The sequence below is a fragment of the Arachis stenosperma genome, chromosome 7 (genome assembly GCF_014773155.1).
Source record: "Arachis stenosperma cultivar V10309 chromosome 7, arast.V10309.gnm1.PFL2, whole genome shotgun sequence".
Lineage (NCBI taxonomy): Eukaryota > Viridiplantae > Streptophyta > Magnoliopsida > Fabales > Fabaceae > Arachis > Arachis stenosperma.
The window spans coordinates 75,057,862-75,076,122 of NC_080383.1; the positions used below are offsets into that span (position 1 = coordinate 75,057,862).

Consider the following 18,261-nt stretch of genomic DNA (forward strand, 5'->3'; position numbering starts at 1 on the left):
ATCATCTCAATCTCCTTTTCAAAGAAAAATTGAAACACGTTGCCACCATGATCCAAAACTTTGAAGCTCCCTGGCTGTCTCCAGATCGCGAGTAGAGCAGCCTCTAACATACTAACACTGAACTTACGATTAGCCATTAATCTTCCAACTAGACTTGTTGTACATTTCTCCAAACCTTTCTTTATATCCTCACCAAATTCAATAATTTGGTTTTCCTCCAGCACCTCCAATGCTCCCCTTAACCCTTGAGATGCAGCAGATGAAGATGCTGTCATTATCAATTCGTATTAGACTTACAGAAAATTTAATAAGGATTAACTTCAAAATTTTAGTAGAGCACTTTTTTAAAAAATTCTTAAAAAAATTTTCTTGTTAAATTTTAGATTTTTTAGATTTTTGATGTATTACATATATTAATAATTTTAAAGTTATCATTTTTATATGTTTAACATATTTAAATATATAGATACTTGTTAACTAATTTTTTAAAATATCTTTTTAGTTTTTAAATGAAGAAAAAATATTTTTAATATTTTAATATTATAAAATATTGGGGTTAATTCTTACTAGTGATTCATTCCTTGATAATTAAACAAATATTTACACTTTTATTTATTATATATTTTATCAATGACTCGTATTTAGAATTTAGAATTTAGGATATATATTTAAGGTTTAAGATTTAAAGTTTACAATTTAGAATTGCTGGGTTTAGAGTTAGAGTTTAAGATTTAGGTTTTACAATTCTAAAAATGATATGCTCGTTAGTTTCTCTAGAATTTATTAGCATTTCGTAAAATATTTGAACGTGAATAGACTAAATGCCTATAGTGATTCTTTATATTCACGATTTTTACCATTTTTTAAAATTCACTATACTGGTCATTGAGATCGTACTCTAGATCTTATATTGGTCTTTGGACCCTTTTGAACATTGAGTCAACGAATGGAATCTTGAGCTAGCTATGACTTGCCGCATTAGATACATGGCTAAATGACGTCGTTTCATTTTGGTACATAAACAAGGCATAAAAATGCTATATAAACTCTTCTCCATCTTCTCGTTTTTGTCTTATTTAAGTGTCAAAACAAATAACACTGTTTAGTCCTGTATCTAGTATAATAAGTTAGAGCAACTAGCTCTTCATTCGCTTACTTAGTAATTGAAAGGGTTTAGAAATCAACATGGTGTCTGAAGATGAATCTCAGATATCAAAATAGTAAATTTTAAATTAGAGAAACTAAAATAATAAAATTAAAATCGTGAATCTAAAAGACCATTTTAAAAATTTAGTCCACATGAATATTTTTATTCTTATTCGATTCCATTAATATTTAATTAGTTACAGCCTTATAGGCCCTTTTATTTAGATAGTTATTTTATCATGTAGATGGTTATGTAGATAGTTATTTATAGGCCCTTTTATTTAGATAGTTATTTAGATAGTTATTAGAGAGAGAGAGAGAGAGAGATTATTTAGATAGTTATTTTATCATGTAGATGGTTATGTAGATAGTTATTTATAGGCCCTTTTATTTAGATAGTTATTTAGATAGTTATTAGAGAGAGAGAGAGAGAGAGGATTCATTTAGGAGCGCTCTTTTCATCCAACTCGAAATATCGTAAGAGAAGAAAGTACTGAAAAATCTTTTTTCCTTTTTTGTCTTAGTCTATGATTTGAACGAGTCGCACATACACCCTAGTACAGGTTCCTTGGCGCTGAGGAGAGAGAGAGAGAGAGAGAGAGTCCAAGATACTGAAATAGTGTATTTTGTGTCTGATGCGTGAGCATCTTTTTTTTATTTTTTGTTTATTTTAAGTTAGAATTTAATGAGTTTTAATTTTATTTTAGTGTTTGAAACCTCTTTAAATGCTACTATGAGCTGCTTTGGTGTTTTAATCATTTCAGGTGAAGTTTGGATCAGTTTGACAGAATTCGTGTGCAAGAAAAGAGAAGAAAAATGAATCTGTCATACTGGCACTAAACACGGACCTGGGCGTTTAGCGCCGGCAACTGAGAAATACAAAGAAGCTCTCTGCCCACTAGGGCAGCTTGGCGTTTAGCGCCAGCAAGCCAGAATTGAAAGGAGACCTTCTACCCTCTAGGGCGCTAAACGCAGAATCTGCGTTTAGCGCCAACAACGTGGATCAAGCTTTACCAAAGGAGCATCTTTAGTTAGATTTAGCTTTTAATTGTTATATTTTATTTTATTTTATTTTATTTATTTTTATTTACAAAAAAATCTTTTAGCTTTAGAATTTATGATTTCATTTTATTTTCAAATAAAAAATTAGGTTAGATATAAAAAGTAAAATATTTAGCCCTCCGGGAGATCTTCTCTTTGACGGATTTCATTCTACAGTTTATACTTTTCAAAACCCTAGTTTTCTCTCTGAATCATGAGCCACTAAACCTCATTGGTTAAGGTTAGGAGTTCTGATTATTTCCATGGATTAACAATATTATCATTCTATTTTAATTAATGTATTGATTCAATTTCAATGATTACTTTCATTTTTCATCTTTTGAATCTAGGTATATCGGAAGAATAACCCTTGTTCTATATGAATTCTTGTTGATTATTGGAAAAGTTATCTCACTTGAATACTAGCTTGAAAGTAAACTCCTCCTAAACGGCTAATTACTTGGACTTAACGGGATACGTGACATATAATCCTCTTATATTTGGGTAGTTAGAGTTTTTGTGGCTAATAAACTAGAATTGTACCTAACCCTCGAATCTATATTAAGTGACCAAGGAATTGGCAGTTGATTAGGTTAGAGGATACTAGATCACTAAGAAATTACGGTTTAGTCAATTACAGTTTGCCATGAAATGAATCTTGCATGATTAAAATAGCTGGTAAGAAAACTTAATCCAAAAGAATAAATAACTCCAAAACCTTAACTGTTTTCTCACATACGTTTCATACCAATTTCACTGGTTGCTTTCTTTACTCTCTGAAATTCTGTTTAATTCTTTTGAACCTCAAAACACTAATTTCTGCCTACTTGACTAAGTAATTCATTCGACTATTGCTACTTAGTCCATCAATTTTCGTGGGATCGACCCTTACTCACCTGAGATATTACTTGGTACGACCCGGTACACTTGCCAGTTCAGTTATGAACATTTTAATTTCGCACCAAGTTTTTAGCGCCGTTGTCTGATTGCTTAAATTAGGCGTTCTTAGTTTTTAAATTTTATTCAATTTTATCCTTTAAATTTTCAAAAATTTAAGTTTTATTTTAATTAAATTTTTTTCTTAATTTCTGAAATTAAGTTTGGTGTCCCCTTACTAATCTTATTTTATTTTTCCTGATTAATTTTCTTTTCATCATTTTCGAATTTAGTGGTTTATTTTTCTTTGTTTTTCGAAATTTTTAGTGTTATTTATTCAGTTTATTTTATTTCATTTCTTTTACATAGGATACCTCACTGAGAATTCTCTTCACTCTGACGTAGAGATTCTCACCTTTTCTTTGCTTTCTGTTGTTTATGAGTAGGAACAGGAACAAAGAACCTCTTCTAGATTTTGATCCTGAGATTGAGAGAGCATTGAGGCGACGTTTACAACAAGCTAGAGCTTACAAAGCCGGTGAGAGTCTCAGGGATAATTTCGAGAAAGAAGCTGAAGAGTCCATTATGGAGCTCAACAATAATAACAATACGGTTAATGCCAATGTTGTTAATCTTCCTAATATGGCTGCACAACCCAGCAGAACACTTGGCTCATGTACTGCTCCTAGCCCGGATTTTCATGGGAGTAGCATTGTTGTACTCCATGTTTCTCTGGTGCAGCAGAACTGTCAGTTTTACGAATTCCCATAGGAAGATCCAAACTTGTTTATTTCTGATTTCCTGCAGATCTGTAACACTGTGAGGACTAATGGAGTCCATCCAAATATCTACAAACTACTTCTCTTTTCATTTGTTGTACGGGACCAAGCTAAACAGTGGCTTTATATTCAACCCAATGATAGCTTGGATACTTGGGATAAGGTGGTTAACAGGTTTTTGACCAATTTTTTTCCACCTCAGAGGCTGACTAAGTTGAGGACGGATGTTCAGACCTTTAGGCAGAGAGAGGATGAGTCTCTCTATGAAGTTTGGAAAAGGTACAAGTTGATGCTCAGAAAGTGTCCTTCTGATATGTTCTCAAACTGGATTCAGTTGCATATATTTTATGATGGAGTTTCTGAGACCGCCAGAATGTCTTTGGATAATTCTGTAGGAGGGTCACTTCACATGAAAAAGACTTCTGATAAAGCTATGGAGTTGATTGAGATAGTTGCTAACAACCAGTATTTATATTCTTCTGAGAGGACCTCTGTGAAAAAGGGAGTCATGAAGTTGGATGTCTTGGATGCTATTTTTGCTTTTATTGTTGTTGCTATTAAATTTGCTTCTAAATTTGAAACTGGAACTATTTTTGTTTCTATTTCTATTGTTATTGTTAACAAATGCTTCTAATTTGTTGTGGTGGTGGTTGTTAGTGGTGGTATTGGTTTAGGGTGGGAGTAACGAATGATAATTGGGGCAAAATGTGATGCAACGACAGTGAAAAGGTGCGGCAAGGGCTAGGAGCGTAAGGGATATCAAGTGAAAAATGGGAGTTGTTATGGGTGGGGTGGTAGGTATGGTAAGAGAGAAGGGTTTATAAGTAATTTTGTGAGCATTTTGAATATTTATAGATAGAAATGTTAGTTTTTTTTATGTAAATAATTATGATAAAACTAGTGTTTTTGTCCATTATAAAATTACGGGAATATAAATTTTTTAAAATTATATCGGTTTTATCTTGATATTATAGATTATGGCAAAAAATATTTATAGAATTAAACTATTTTTATAAAAAGGGTCGTAAAGGACAAAAATTTCTATCGATTAAGAATATTAAGATCTCCGTAAATAAAAAAAATAAAATAATAAAATTTTAATTATTATATTATGTGAAAGAATTTATTTTTTTACTAAGAATTAATTTTAACGTTTATTATCTAAACCTTGAAAGAATTTAATATTTATACTTTTATATTTGATAGGTATTAAGTATCTTACACAAATTAAAATAATTAATTTTCATACTTATTATTTAAAAAAAAATAATTTTTCTCTATCTATATAAAAAAATACAATTAAATATTAATATAAAAAATTATATTGATAGTTATAAAATTAACTCAAATTTTTTTAAAATAATTAAATGTTGATTCTAATTATTAATCACAATATTAGTATTCTTTTTAAATTATATGTAATAAATATTTAAAAGAAGAGAAGTAAAAATATAAATTAAAAAGATAAGCAGTAAAAATTTGAAATTAAATAAAAAACTAAAAAAATATGTATATAATAATAATATATTTTTTATGTGAATAATATTATGGGACATTTTTTAATTGTATTTAATTATAAATTTAATGTTTATTATTATTTTATAAATTTATTTAAATTATATTATTTATTAATTTTATTTTTGGTAAAATAGAAATGTAGAGAAAGATAGAAAATGAGAGAAAAAAGAAAAAAAAAAGATAAAAGAGAGAGAATGTGCTCATTAATTTGAGAAAAAAATTATTTTAATTGTAATGAAAGAATATTGATAACATATTTTAGTTTGTCAAATTAATAATATAAAATACAAATTATATGTTATATATAAAGTGAGAAAGATTGAGAAAAAAAATTAGATAAGAGTATAAAAAAAGTTTATTTATTTTAAAAAATATTTTATCTCAATTTTAATGAAAAAATATCATATTACATATTTTAATTATTAAATTAATAATATAATATGATTATATATCAATTTCAATTTTAGTTGCAACTAAAAAATATCATATTACACATTTTGATTGTTAAATTTATAATTAATTATTGATAATAATATTTAAGAGAAGTAAAGTAGGTAAAAGAATAAAAGAAATAAAAAAAGGTAAAGAAAAAAATTCATTAATTTTGAAAGAAAAATTTTGATTTCAATTGCAATGAAAAAATGATATGTAACACATTTAGTAGTAAAATTAGTAAAGTATAACAGATAACTCATGGCATTCAAAATCGCTTCCCCTTTACTCTGGCCTTACATCGATACAAAGACTCAGAGAGGTGGGAATAAGCATGGTAATTCATATAGATGAAATAAAGGTCTACAAAACTTTAAACTAATAAACATGGTTTAAAAAATCTCTACAACATCAACAAGCTCTAGACTACTTTCCTTTTGCTTTCCCTTTCTTAGAACTTCCCTTCTTAAAAGACTTTTTCTGCGTTTTCAATTTGCTGTCCGTAGCTGAAGCCTTTGCTTTCTCAAACCTTCGTTTTTTCTCTTTTTTCACCGTGTGCATCGAGACCGCCTAGAATACAGAGGAAGTAAAATTTAGGTCGAAAGAAACAGTTCATAAAGTTTGGTCAATATTGAAATTGAGGTCACTATAGATAACTTGAAAGTTGAAAGTACCTTGTCAACGTTGAGTATATCATGGGAATGCTTTGACATAATCTTATTCAATATTTTTTCGGTTTGCTCCTTCTCCTGCGATCCTATCCCTTTTCCTTCCACAACTGGCAGGAACTAAGTTAAGAAAAAAGAAAGCAAAGCCAATTAGCCAAATTACATGAATAAAAGAAACAGATCAATATTGTAAATAGTATTAGTTTGCAACCTTTCGATATTTTCCTTTATGCTGAGCAGGCTTTTCACCAGCCAACTTCTTGTCGAATTTGCCACCACTGGCTGTTGAAGTTGCTACAGTTCCAGCTATATTACCTAATTCATCCTTAGTTACTTTCTTAGGTGCTGCCTGTGTTCCTGTTATAGGCAAAGCTGTAGCAGCCAATTGAACATGGCTGCATAGGAATTTATTCAGTCCTCATAACAAGAGAAAACATTGTGGGAATTGTGCACAACAGTAAGATAAAAATAAGTAAAAAAAAAATATGAAAGTAAAGAAAATGTGCCGTTTAAAATACATCACACAACAGAGGACCGAGACAATGCAATCAAATTTAGTTATGATTAATTACAGACTTAGAATTTAACTTTTTGCTGATAGGCACTACAGCAGTTAGACCAACTATTAACAATACGGTGCAATGAACAAGCAAAATTTATTTTAGTTCAAGTAGCAAAGTATATTAGTACTAGTTGAACAAGGATTAACAAAGAATTTGTACTTATTTGGGTTTTGTAATTCAAGCAGAATAAAGCTTTTACTCTGCAAAACAGAAAGTGACAACCACTATAAGTCCAGAAGGGGGCCAACAGGCAAAGGACAAGCAATGAATATCAATATTGTATTTTTGACAAAGCAGCCAAATGACACATGAAATAAATCCTCAAACCAAAGTACCTAACTACTAGCTAACTAACTAACAACAATAACAAGTAGTAGTAGTAGTAGTACTGTAATAGTAGGAGTAAGAGGGTGAGAAAAGGCAAGAGATAAAAACCTTGGCAGAGCACCAAATTTGGCAGCTTGTTTCAAGTTCTGCAGTCTGTTATTCTCCTGTTTTTCAACTCTTTTCTTCTTGTTTTCCTTTCTTTTGGCAAAAGGGTCCTCTTCTGGATCTGCAAAATTTTGCCTTATCAATTAATATACATCATCATTATCATTATAGCTTTTATTAATGCACAGAATTGTATACACCAACTAGCGAAAATTAGATGCATGCACCCTTTGCGCACACATGAGAAGATAGAATACAAAAAATATCCAAAGAAGATTATGACATCACTGGAACCATTGATGTATATAAACTTCACAATGTCTAACTAGCATGATCCACATTATCTCACACCAGAAATCATGCCAAAAACGCAAAGTTAAGTATGACAATCAGATCTTTCAAATTTTAAAGGCCTAACTGATGGATACTAAATCAGATAAATTCACAACTTCTTCTCTAAAAGCAAAGCTTAGGCTGCATTTGGTCAGTGTCTTTTAGACACATAGACACATACACAGATACACAAAGACACATAGACATAAAGATACACAAATTCTGTAATATGTTTGGTAATAATGTACAAGACACACATGTATAAATCAAATGTCAATTTGCCCCTCTGTCTTGTTCATTGATAATTTCAAAAATAATTACAGATAAAAGGGTCAAATTTTGTATTCCATGCATTGTGTCTCCGTGTCTCAGCTTCAAGGAGGAACACTAAATACATGTATTTTGTGTGTATCTTGTACCACCATGTCTATCCAAATCTGTGTCTCAGCAAACAAACGATGAACATGTACCACCATGTCTAACAATTAGTGTCTATGTCTCAACAAACAAACACAGCCTTATATAATCAAAGCTGTCTAAGATAACTTAAATTGTTCATTTCAGTTTTAAATCTTCCTTCCTCAGAAGAATCAACCGTGATCTAAATCAGACTTTTCTTTTAGTTTCTTCAAACATTTATCCTAATCTCAAACTTAAAAGATGTAACAGTTGTGTAAGCATCCAAAATTCACTCCACTAGACTTGGCCACTTGGATAAAAAAAAAAAAATCAAAACAGTAACTGCAAATTTCATTTAAATAAAGATTCCTTCAAAGGGACAAAGGGCAAAGGATGGCTCAATAATTTTACCATCGTTGGGTTTTGCCTCAATAATAGGCACAGCATCTTCATCATTCGCACGATCGTATCCATATGTACGTTTCCAGGTTCCAGTTTGTTCGTCATATGCAATTTTGTCTTTCTTTCGCTTCTGTATTCCTGAGAGAATAGCACACAACATAGTCAGTAAAAAAATTTAAAGATAAACCCAAACCCCAAACAGGACTACATAAATATAAGTATTAAGGTCACACAATGTAATCAAACTCTCGAATCACCTAAACACCAATTTACACAAACTTGAAATATAAAACTTCAAACTCACTAACTTGATTTTTAAGCATGATATGAGCTTAACTAAAAGAGCCATAAAGCACAAACCTTTCTTTTTGGCAAATTGCTCCCACTTGGTAGGAGGTTTGGGCTTAGGCAGCTGCAAAACACAGTATTACAAAACTCCATGAGCAAATAAATAACTTCAAGGATTAATAATTAAATTAGGGTTTTAATAACAAGTACTTTAAAGGCAAACTAAGAAATCAGGAGTGCTAAACTTTTCCGTCGAAAATTTAAAAAATTAGGGTTCCCAGTCGACTAAAATAAGTTAAAAGTTTAAAAATTTTCAACTTCTAGTATCAACCTAAACCCTAGAACCGTGAAATGAATAGACATAATACCAATAATTAATTATAATCAACAGAATAGAATGAAAAGAGAGTGAAGAAGTAAAGAGGAGTATACCGGTTTCTGTCTGGGCAATTTGGTGAGTGGGGGAGGCAACTTGACGAGGGGACCGTCGACGTCTTCGGTGGAAGGCAGGGTGAAGAGGGAATCGGCGATGGCTTGAACCAACTCAGTGCCTTTCTGGAGACACTGGCTGATTAGGTCTTCCCTTGAAGGAGTAGGGTCAGAAGGAAACACGTGATGAAGGTCCGTGGCCATAAGGTGGCCCAGGTCTACCTCCAAGTGCTTCAGTTCTTGATTCTCTACCTCCATGTCTCTATCGATCTATCTATGGAGGGGAAGGAAACAGCGCCGCCGTCACTGTCACGTGTGCTGAGGGAGTGTAATATGTGGAAGAGAAAAAATGAGAACCAAAAGGAAGAAGATTAAGGACAGGGAAGTGGTGCGGCTACTACTACCGTGCAACTTTGTCATTAGGGTTTTCTTGACGGATGTTAGTTGAAAAATGGAATTTATTGTTTTTTTTTTAATAGTTAATATTTAAAAGTGTTGATAAAAAATATGTTATTAGATAATTAAATTTTAAAAGTTAGATTAATAATTAAAAATATTAATTAAAAATAATAAATTTTATTGAATTTTTTTTTATAGAATTTGGCTTAAATTTTCACTTGGTTAAATTAGTTTTCAAATTTTGTTAAAAAGGAGTGTTGGAGAACTAACAAATTTTGCGATGTTTTTAGATTTTTTATGTTTTTTATGATTATAAGTTTTTTTAATTTACACAAAATTAAAATAATGAGTAATGATGAATTTTAAAAGCAAAAGACTGCATGGATATAAAAATTATTAGGCATTTTATCAAAGCTTTCTCTGCTCTAATTTTCAAATGTGAACGTAGTGGACAAATCATTTAAAAAAAAAAGTTGAAAAGTTATTGTTATTTAATTTAATGCAACAACTAAAAGGCAATATAATAAGAATCAGTTGAAAAACAAGTAGAATAATAACCTTAAGAAAAAATAGAAAGTGTGGTACAAATTATTTGTTAAAAAAACTAGTTTGGAATGGAATAGAAAAAAAAAAGCTACGGATAAATGATAGAAGAAAAAAATATTGGTATGTATTTATTATTTATAAGATATTATATTTTTAAAATTTATTTTAAAGTATTTTGCTCTTACAAATATATAATATATGTAAGAGAATTTGCAGTATAAAAATTATAAATAAAAAAAAATTATTTTCTCATGAATTAATATTTTATATTTTTATATTTTTATATAATAATATTTATATTTTAAAAAAATTATATTTAATAATATTTATTTTTTATATAAATAATATAAAAAATAATATAAATTAAATATTTTTAATAATTTTTTATTTTAATGTAATTTTAGTTAATATAATCCAAATATAAATTAATTTTTTAAAATATTTTTAACAAAAATATCTAAACATAAATTATATTGATATTAATCTAATTTTAATCAAAATTAATTTTATAAAAATATATTTATATTAATAACTATTTACAAATATTAATCTAAACACCCACGTTAAACATAAAAAGCTTTCACCCGATCTTCTGTTCATTTTGAGCGCTGGTGCACCACATTAAGTAACAAAAAGTTTATTTAGTGGACTACATGAGTACATGTTACCCAAGGTTCTAAAACCGGTTCGGACCGGCCGGTCGAACCGGTTGAACCATGAACCGCTGAAGAAAACAATTCGGACAAATGCTAAAACTGTAAATTTAAAAAATCGGAATTGAACCGGTGAACTGGCCAGGAACCGGTCAGTCGAACCGAACCGTGACCTGGCCAGTTTTTTGAATAGGGGAATGAAACGTCACCGTTTCAGCTGTTGCAGTTAGCCCTAACTCCATTCTCGATGCCCAGATCTAAATTCCCCTCCAGAACGCCTCTGCTTCTCTCACACTCAATCTTCATCCTCTGCACTTAGCCCTAGCTCCTGGCCGTTCCCTTACCTCCATCCAGCCACCGCCTCGTGCCGCCGCCGTCGTTCCTTCCAACAGCCACCGTTTGCTCGCTCACCTTCCCTCCATCACGCAGTAGCCATCGATATCAACCTTCCCTTCCATCGTGCAGAAATCGCAACCTTCCTCCGTCGCGCAGCCACGCCGCCGCCGGCACTATCTCTGTTCTCCGCAACCACTGTCCCAGTTCGAAGCCCGTTCGAAGGTACTCCACCACTGTCTTGGTCACTCGGTGTCTCTATCTCCCTTTTGCATGCTCTGTTGAAGGCTTCTTCTAGCTTCTAGGTAAATTTTTATTAACTATGATTGAACCATTGTTAATGTTTGATTCTGCGAAGCTCTGTGAATTGTGAAGTCACTGAATTGTGAACTGAATTACTGATTTACTGAAGTTTCTAGCTCTGTGAAGTCTTTGATTTACTGATTTATTGAATAATTGTTTGATTCTTTTAGCTTCTAGTTCTAGGTAATTTTTTTATTAACTATGTGATTTACTGATTGTTTATTGCTCAATGAAGTGTGAACTGTGAAGTGTGAATTGATTCAACTGAAGTTGCTGAACTGAACTGTGAAGTTTGTTGAATAATTGTGAATAATTATTGTTAGTTAAGCTGTGAAGTGTGAACTACTGAAGTCACTGAAGTGTGAACTAGTTTATGGATTTATTGAATAATTGTTTGATTCTTCTAGCTTCTAGTTCTGGGTAATTTTTTTGTTAACTATGTGATTTACTGATTTTTTATTGCTATATGAAGTGTGAACTATGAAGTGTGAACTGATTCAACTGAAGTTACTGAACTGAACTGTGAACTTTGTTGAATAATTGTGAATAATTATTGTTAGTTAAGCTGTGAAGTATGAACTACTGAAGTCATTGAAGTGTGAACTGTTTTACTGATTTATTGAATAATTGTTTGATTCTTCTAGCTTCTAGTTCTAGGTAATTTTTTATTAACTATGTGATTTACTGATTTTTTATTGCTCTATGAAGTGTGAACTAATTCAACTGAAGTTACTAAACTGAAGTGTGAACTTTGTTGAATAATTGTGAATAATTAGTTAGTTAAGTTGTGAAGTGTGAACTTCTGAAGTCATTGAACTGTGAACTGATTTACTGATTTACTGAAGTTTCTAGCTCTATGAAGTCTCTGATTTACTGATTTATTGAATAATTGTTTGATGCTTCTAGCTTTTAGCTCTAGGTAAATTTTTTTATTAACTATGTGATTTATTGATTTTTTATTGCTCTGTGAAGTGTGAACTGTGAAGTGTGAACTGATTCAACTGAAGTTACTGAACTGAACCGTGAACTTTGTTGAATAATTGTGAATAATTATTGTTAGTTAAACTGTGAAGTGTGAACTACTGAATTTTGTTGTTTGTTGAGTAATTGTGAATAATTTTGAATAATTTTAGATGTTGTTTGTTATGATCTTGAGATTATTGGGTTGGAGTGGGTTGTTGTGATATTGTAATTGGCAAAAACTATTATTGGATTGTTGGTAATGTTTAGGTATGGATGAGAGTATCAACCAGGAACCATTATTGTAATTGGATGAGATCATAACATCCTAGTTTATGTAGTATTTTTAATTTGGGTTATATTTTAAGGTTTATATTAGACTATAATTATGTTTTAATGTTTTTATTTATATTTTATTTATTATTTTATTATAAAATGGTTTTTTTTGGTTTAATCACGATCGAACCGGTTGAACCTATGAACCAATGAACTAGTAACTAGAGCAGTTTGATGACCGATTCGGTTCTCAAAACCTTGATGTTACCGCTAAAAGTAAGTATCTATTATTGTACTAGTTGATTAGCACTAATTAAATAATAGTATATAATTTATTGTTGTTGTATTAGTAGTGATACTAATTGGAAAAAGGTTCTCTAGAGTGATAATGTTAGTAAAGTGATAAAGTGATACTTTAATTATTTTTGAATTAGTAAGATTTATTACCTATGAATTTTATTATCTTAATTCAATGATGATTAATGCTATACTTTTTTCTCTAAAATAACAATATAACTTTAGAAAAGTCAGATTCATATTAATTAATGCTGAGTAGATATTGAGTTACTTAGTTGTTATTAGTTATTAGTATATATTTTGAGTAACTTTAGTTTTCTTTTAAATATTTAATTAAAAATAATAATTATTATTAATTGTTAGTTTATATTTTTAGTTGCATCTAGTTTTAATTTTAAATATTAATTTAAAGCACAGAATTATTATTAATTGTTAGTATATATTTTTAATAAATTTAGTTTTATTTTAAATATTGATTAAAAAACAAAATTATGAATTGATTGTTAGTATATACTAGTGTATGAGATCGTGCTCAACATGAAAAAATTTATAAAAGTAAAAAAGTTTTTATATGTTTAAATATTTTAAGAAAAATCACACAAAATAATTATTATCAAAATCAAAGTTTGATATAAAAACAATGAGTAATCATCATTTTACATTTTTTTTAAAGTAAAATAATTATACATTAATTTTAATACAGAATTTAAAATAAAATTAAAATATTTACATTAGAATCCTATTTTTTTCAAATACTTCTCTATAAACAACATTGATGGTTGAATTTGCAAATATTCTTACGTAATTTATAAGCAAAACTTTTAAACCTCTCTTACTCTTAACTCTTGAAAGTGCCACATATAGTTGGCCATGTGTGAATCCAATATGAGATAAAATTTGTCCCTGAGACTTATTAATTGTCATGGCAAACGATACTATTATGGAAAACTGTCTTTGTTAAAATCTAACTGGGACGATTTTATTTGTTCGTACCATATTCATTCTTGGAATCAAAACAATATGACCAACATTGTTACCCATTAAGACTTCACATTCTATGACATGATTTCTAAGCTTTCTAACTTGTAGCCTTGTACCAATATAAAGATCATTGGATTGGTTAATATTCCTCAGTAACATCACTGAACCACCAACCTTAAGTATTAATTTATGTGGAGGCAAACCAGAGTAATTTATACTATTCAGTAATTCAGGACCATAGAGATCTAGTTGACTTTCCATATTCTCTTCATCCATACAAATTGAATCCGAACTAAGATATAATTTTTTCCCTCCAAGAATGATAGTCATCAGATGGTTGTTGATCTCTTCAGCGGTGTCCAGCGTGAGAGCCAATATAGTTCTTACTTTGAAAAAATCCTTTAAAGACATATTTGTCGAATATTTAGATAAGAAAAATGAACCAATTCATCAAATGCCTGGTCTGAAGAAGAAATAACAATATCTTCTGGAAGACATATCTCAGATTCACCGTCTATATCACTTATTAGACCATCACCAACTTTCAATAACCACTTACTAAATTACTCTGTCCCATCTTGATCTAAAGAAGTTGTCCCTATAGAGAGTTTCATATTTTTGTTAGTTTGAGCACCTGATAAAAATGAATTCACAGTCGAATGAACCATATCTTGTCTCGATCCTCATGAAATGATAGGAAGGATTTATCTAAAGTCTCTACCTAGTACAACCACGTTTCCTCCAAAGGATAAATCTTTGTTATATGTTGGAGAAAACTTCATGATATCACCCAAGTATTTATCAAGCACTTCATAGCAGTACCTACTAACCATTGGAGCCTCATCCCAAATTATAAATTTGGCTTTCAATAGCAAAATTGCTTGAGGGGAACCATGTTTGATGTTACATATAGAATCCTCAATTATATTCAGCAGTATTTTGAACCTTGAGTGTGCCGTTCTTCCATTGGAAAGAAGTAAAGAAGCAATACCACTTGAAGCAACATTTAACACAATATCATCCCTTTGAGAGAATCTCAGTGGACATAAAGTTCTAGAAAAATATTTTTCCAGTACCCCCATGACCATACACAAAGAAAAAACCCCCTTCATCACAATACACAGCTACAACAATGTTATCGAATACATGTTTCTACTCAGGTATTGCGATGGCTAATATGTTTGAGGCATTTTTCTTTAACTCATCCTTGTTAAAGTTTATCTCTTCCCTGATAACCCTTTCAGTTAACAAAGAACTATCAACTTCAGTTGCTAAAGGCATAGGAGGATAGTCTTTCAAGGTTTTACCATAGGAATGTAAGATCTTGTCTATATCCATCAAGCACAACTGCTTAATCTCATCATCTGACATGGTTAACTTTGCATATTATACGATGCTGTAAAAATTCAATCAAAGTAAAAATGATCAATAATGAAAGACTTTTATAATTACAATTAATAAAAACTCACCTTTATGTTCATCACGGTTCTTTGTTGATACAAAAATATCATCTGAGAGTTCATGCCAATATCTATCTCAGACATGTTTTTGTCTTGAGATATTTTTGGATGTTAATAGAATGTCAAACAACCTCCTGACATATGATTTTGAGGCCCACGAACTTGCTTCCTTAATTGCATTCATGAATTCTCTATCATCTTGCAAGAGTCCAAGAGCGAAGCATGCATCTCTATAAGTAGCATGAATTGTTCCTCCTACTGTTCTTATATCTCGAAAATTCATACATTCTCTTTGAGTATTCAAGAGAAGTCATTGGTAATATTCTTGGATATTTGAAGCAAAAAATTTTGTTAAAATTCCACTTTTAAGTTGCTAAATGAATTAGGCTACACAATTTTGATTATTATGTAGCTACACATACGTATAAAATTATATTTTCTAAAAAATAGAGAACAATGCTAAAATTATATAATCTATAGAGCATTAGATTATAACTGTTGAAAGTTATTTGAACATTTATTTTCTAGTGTAGATAAATCAAATAAAATGGACGTGAGGTACATGCTGTTAAGATTTTAAATTTAAATCATCAAATAAATAAGATCAAAATTGAATATAAACTCGCCATTACCTGTAGGTACATGAGCCAACCTTCCAGTTGCAAAGCCTTACTTTTGAGGAAACCACTTTGAAGCATCGTTCTTCCAAATAAACTTGGTTGAAAATTCAGCATAAGTCAGACTTCGAGCATAGGGATATGACATGTTCACCGCCATCCATCCCAGAAACATGGACTTATGAGATACTGCTCTTTCGACGATATCATTTACATTAGAAGTTTCACTATAAACCACAAGTTGTTCATCCTCCAAATAGAATAGAAGTCTAATCACAAATGGTTCTTTCCCTTAGATTTCGTATCTAAATAAACGGCAGACTACCTCACATGTCGAAGTGTACCTACAATCGTAGTAATTTCTAATTTCGTCAACAACTTGTGTGGCTTCTGACGAATCACCAGCGTTGTATAGGGTAACTGTTATGCAATCATTGCCCTTGTGTACATACTTAAGATACTTAATAGAAATTGTTTGGCATGTGTATCCCACATTTATGTGGCACCCGAACTTGAGCAAAAGTTCTGGATTATATGGAACAATAAACTTATTGTCTAGTACACATTCTCTTTTCTTTAATGTTCGACCATTATCAGTACGCCTATATTTGAAAAACCCAGCTTCATCAATGAGTGTTCACTACCTAAACTCTTTGGGATAAAACTTTGAACATGATCCATTCTTCATGCAAGTTGAATTCTTGTTGTACGGACCACATGGACCATGTACTATATAATTTTCAACAGTTCCATGTAGATTTGGCCTTTTATTTTCATCAGGAATCTTAGCGGTTATATGTTTATCTAGGTCATCTGGTATTTGTGACTTGAACTCGTTACTCATGAATAAAATGATATGTGCATGCGGAAGCCCTTTCTTTTAAAACTCTATAGTGTAAACATATGAAAATTGAAAAAGACAAATGAGTAAAACATTACAACATAAGATTTTAATAATGTGTTGCATAAACACAGACTTACATCCCAAAATTTTTCCAAAGATTTTTCCTTCATTTAGGTCATCAATCAAACCAACAAGCTTGATTTTGAAAACTCGACACAATATATCAGGGCAGTCTTCTGCCTTCAATCCAATGGGAGTCACTTCTCTATTTATCTCATCCCATTCAGGGTTACAGGTTATAGTGAAAAAATAGCTAGGATATCCTAGAAGTGTTCATGGATCAGATCTGATCCGTATATCCACGGTATTTATCCGAATCCGATCCGAAAATTACATATATGAATTTGATCTACACACTTATAGGATCGGATTGCGGATTTTATGTAGGTATCCGCATATCTGCGGATCCGTAAAAATAAATAAATAAGTAAATATTCTTCTTATATTTTATTTTAACTAATAATGATCATATATGTTGTATTATTTTAATATTATTATTTGAGTAAAGTATGTTTAATATTATTTTAAGAGTAAATATATTTAAAAAATAGAAAAAAAGAATTTTATTAATATTTTTTAATAAAAATAAGTTTTTAAAAATATTTTTGTATTTTGCGGATATATCTGATATCCAATCTGATCCAATCCGCAAATATTCGGATTGGATCGGATCCAAGCTTAAAAATTACAGATATTGTATCCAATCCGATGATTTTAGTACGGATCGGATTGAAATTTCGGTCATATCTTATCCAATCTGATCTGCGTTCACCTCTAGGATATCCTACATATATGCGAATTGAAAATGCATCTTTGCAATTATTCATCATGTACCTAAGTCCATCGGTAAAAGTACTAGGAAGAATGATTCTTTTGTCAAGCCTTGCAGCTTTGCATCCCCGTTTTATAAGACTTTTATGCAAACATTTGTATTTATCAATCCTTAACTGTCGTTGTTTACACCTAAAGAATTTTAACCTCTTTGATTTCACCATTGTGTAGGCATCCATAAGAAACTATTGGAATTCACCCGTCCTTTTCTATAAGCGAAACAAAGAATTGTCGCAAAGTGATTATTTTGTTTTTCTTTGTAGGCCTAGCAGAGATAGAATCTGATGTTGCAATGCCCAACTAAAACCTATCCTCCCCATACAGAAACAATAATGGATATTGCAAGGCTAAATAAGATGGGTGAAAAACATCAATCCGTTGGAGCTTTCTAGTTT

General features: G+C 30.7%; 2 protein-coding genes across 2 annotated transcripts; both read right to left on the reverse strand.

The window, feature by feature from the left end:
• Positions 1–6,005: 6,005 nt before the first annotated feature.
• On the reverse strand, positions 6,006–9,721 carry LOC130940416 (ribosome biogenesis regulatory protein homolog). Its single transcript, XM_057868546.1, has 7 exons — positions 9,310–9,721; positions 8,950–9,001; positions 8,599–8,727; positions 7,459–7,576; positions 6,672–6,855; positions 6,467–6,580; positions 6,006–6,362 (listed from the first exon to the last, which is right to left on the reverse strand). Exons 1-7 carry the CDS (start codon positions 9,562–9,564, stop codon positions 6,219–6,221), a joined length of 996 nt encoding a protein of 331 aa, XP_057724529.1. The 5' UTR covers positions 9,565–9,721; the 3' UTR covers positions 6,006–6,218.
• Positions 9,722–11,325: 1,604 nt separating this feature from the next.
• LOC130939944 (uncharacterized) lies at positions 11,326–14,465 on the reverse strand. Its single transcript, XM_057868004.1, has 2 exons — positions 14,067–14,465; positions 11,326–11,538 (listed from the first exon to the last, which is right to left on the reverse strand). Exons 1-2 carry the CDS (start codon positions 14,463–14,465, stop codon positions 11,326–11,328), a joined length of 612 nt encoding a protein of 203 aa, XP_057723987.1.
• Between the last annotated feature and the right edge of the window lie 3,796 nt (positions 14,466–18,261).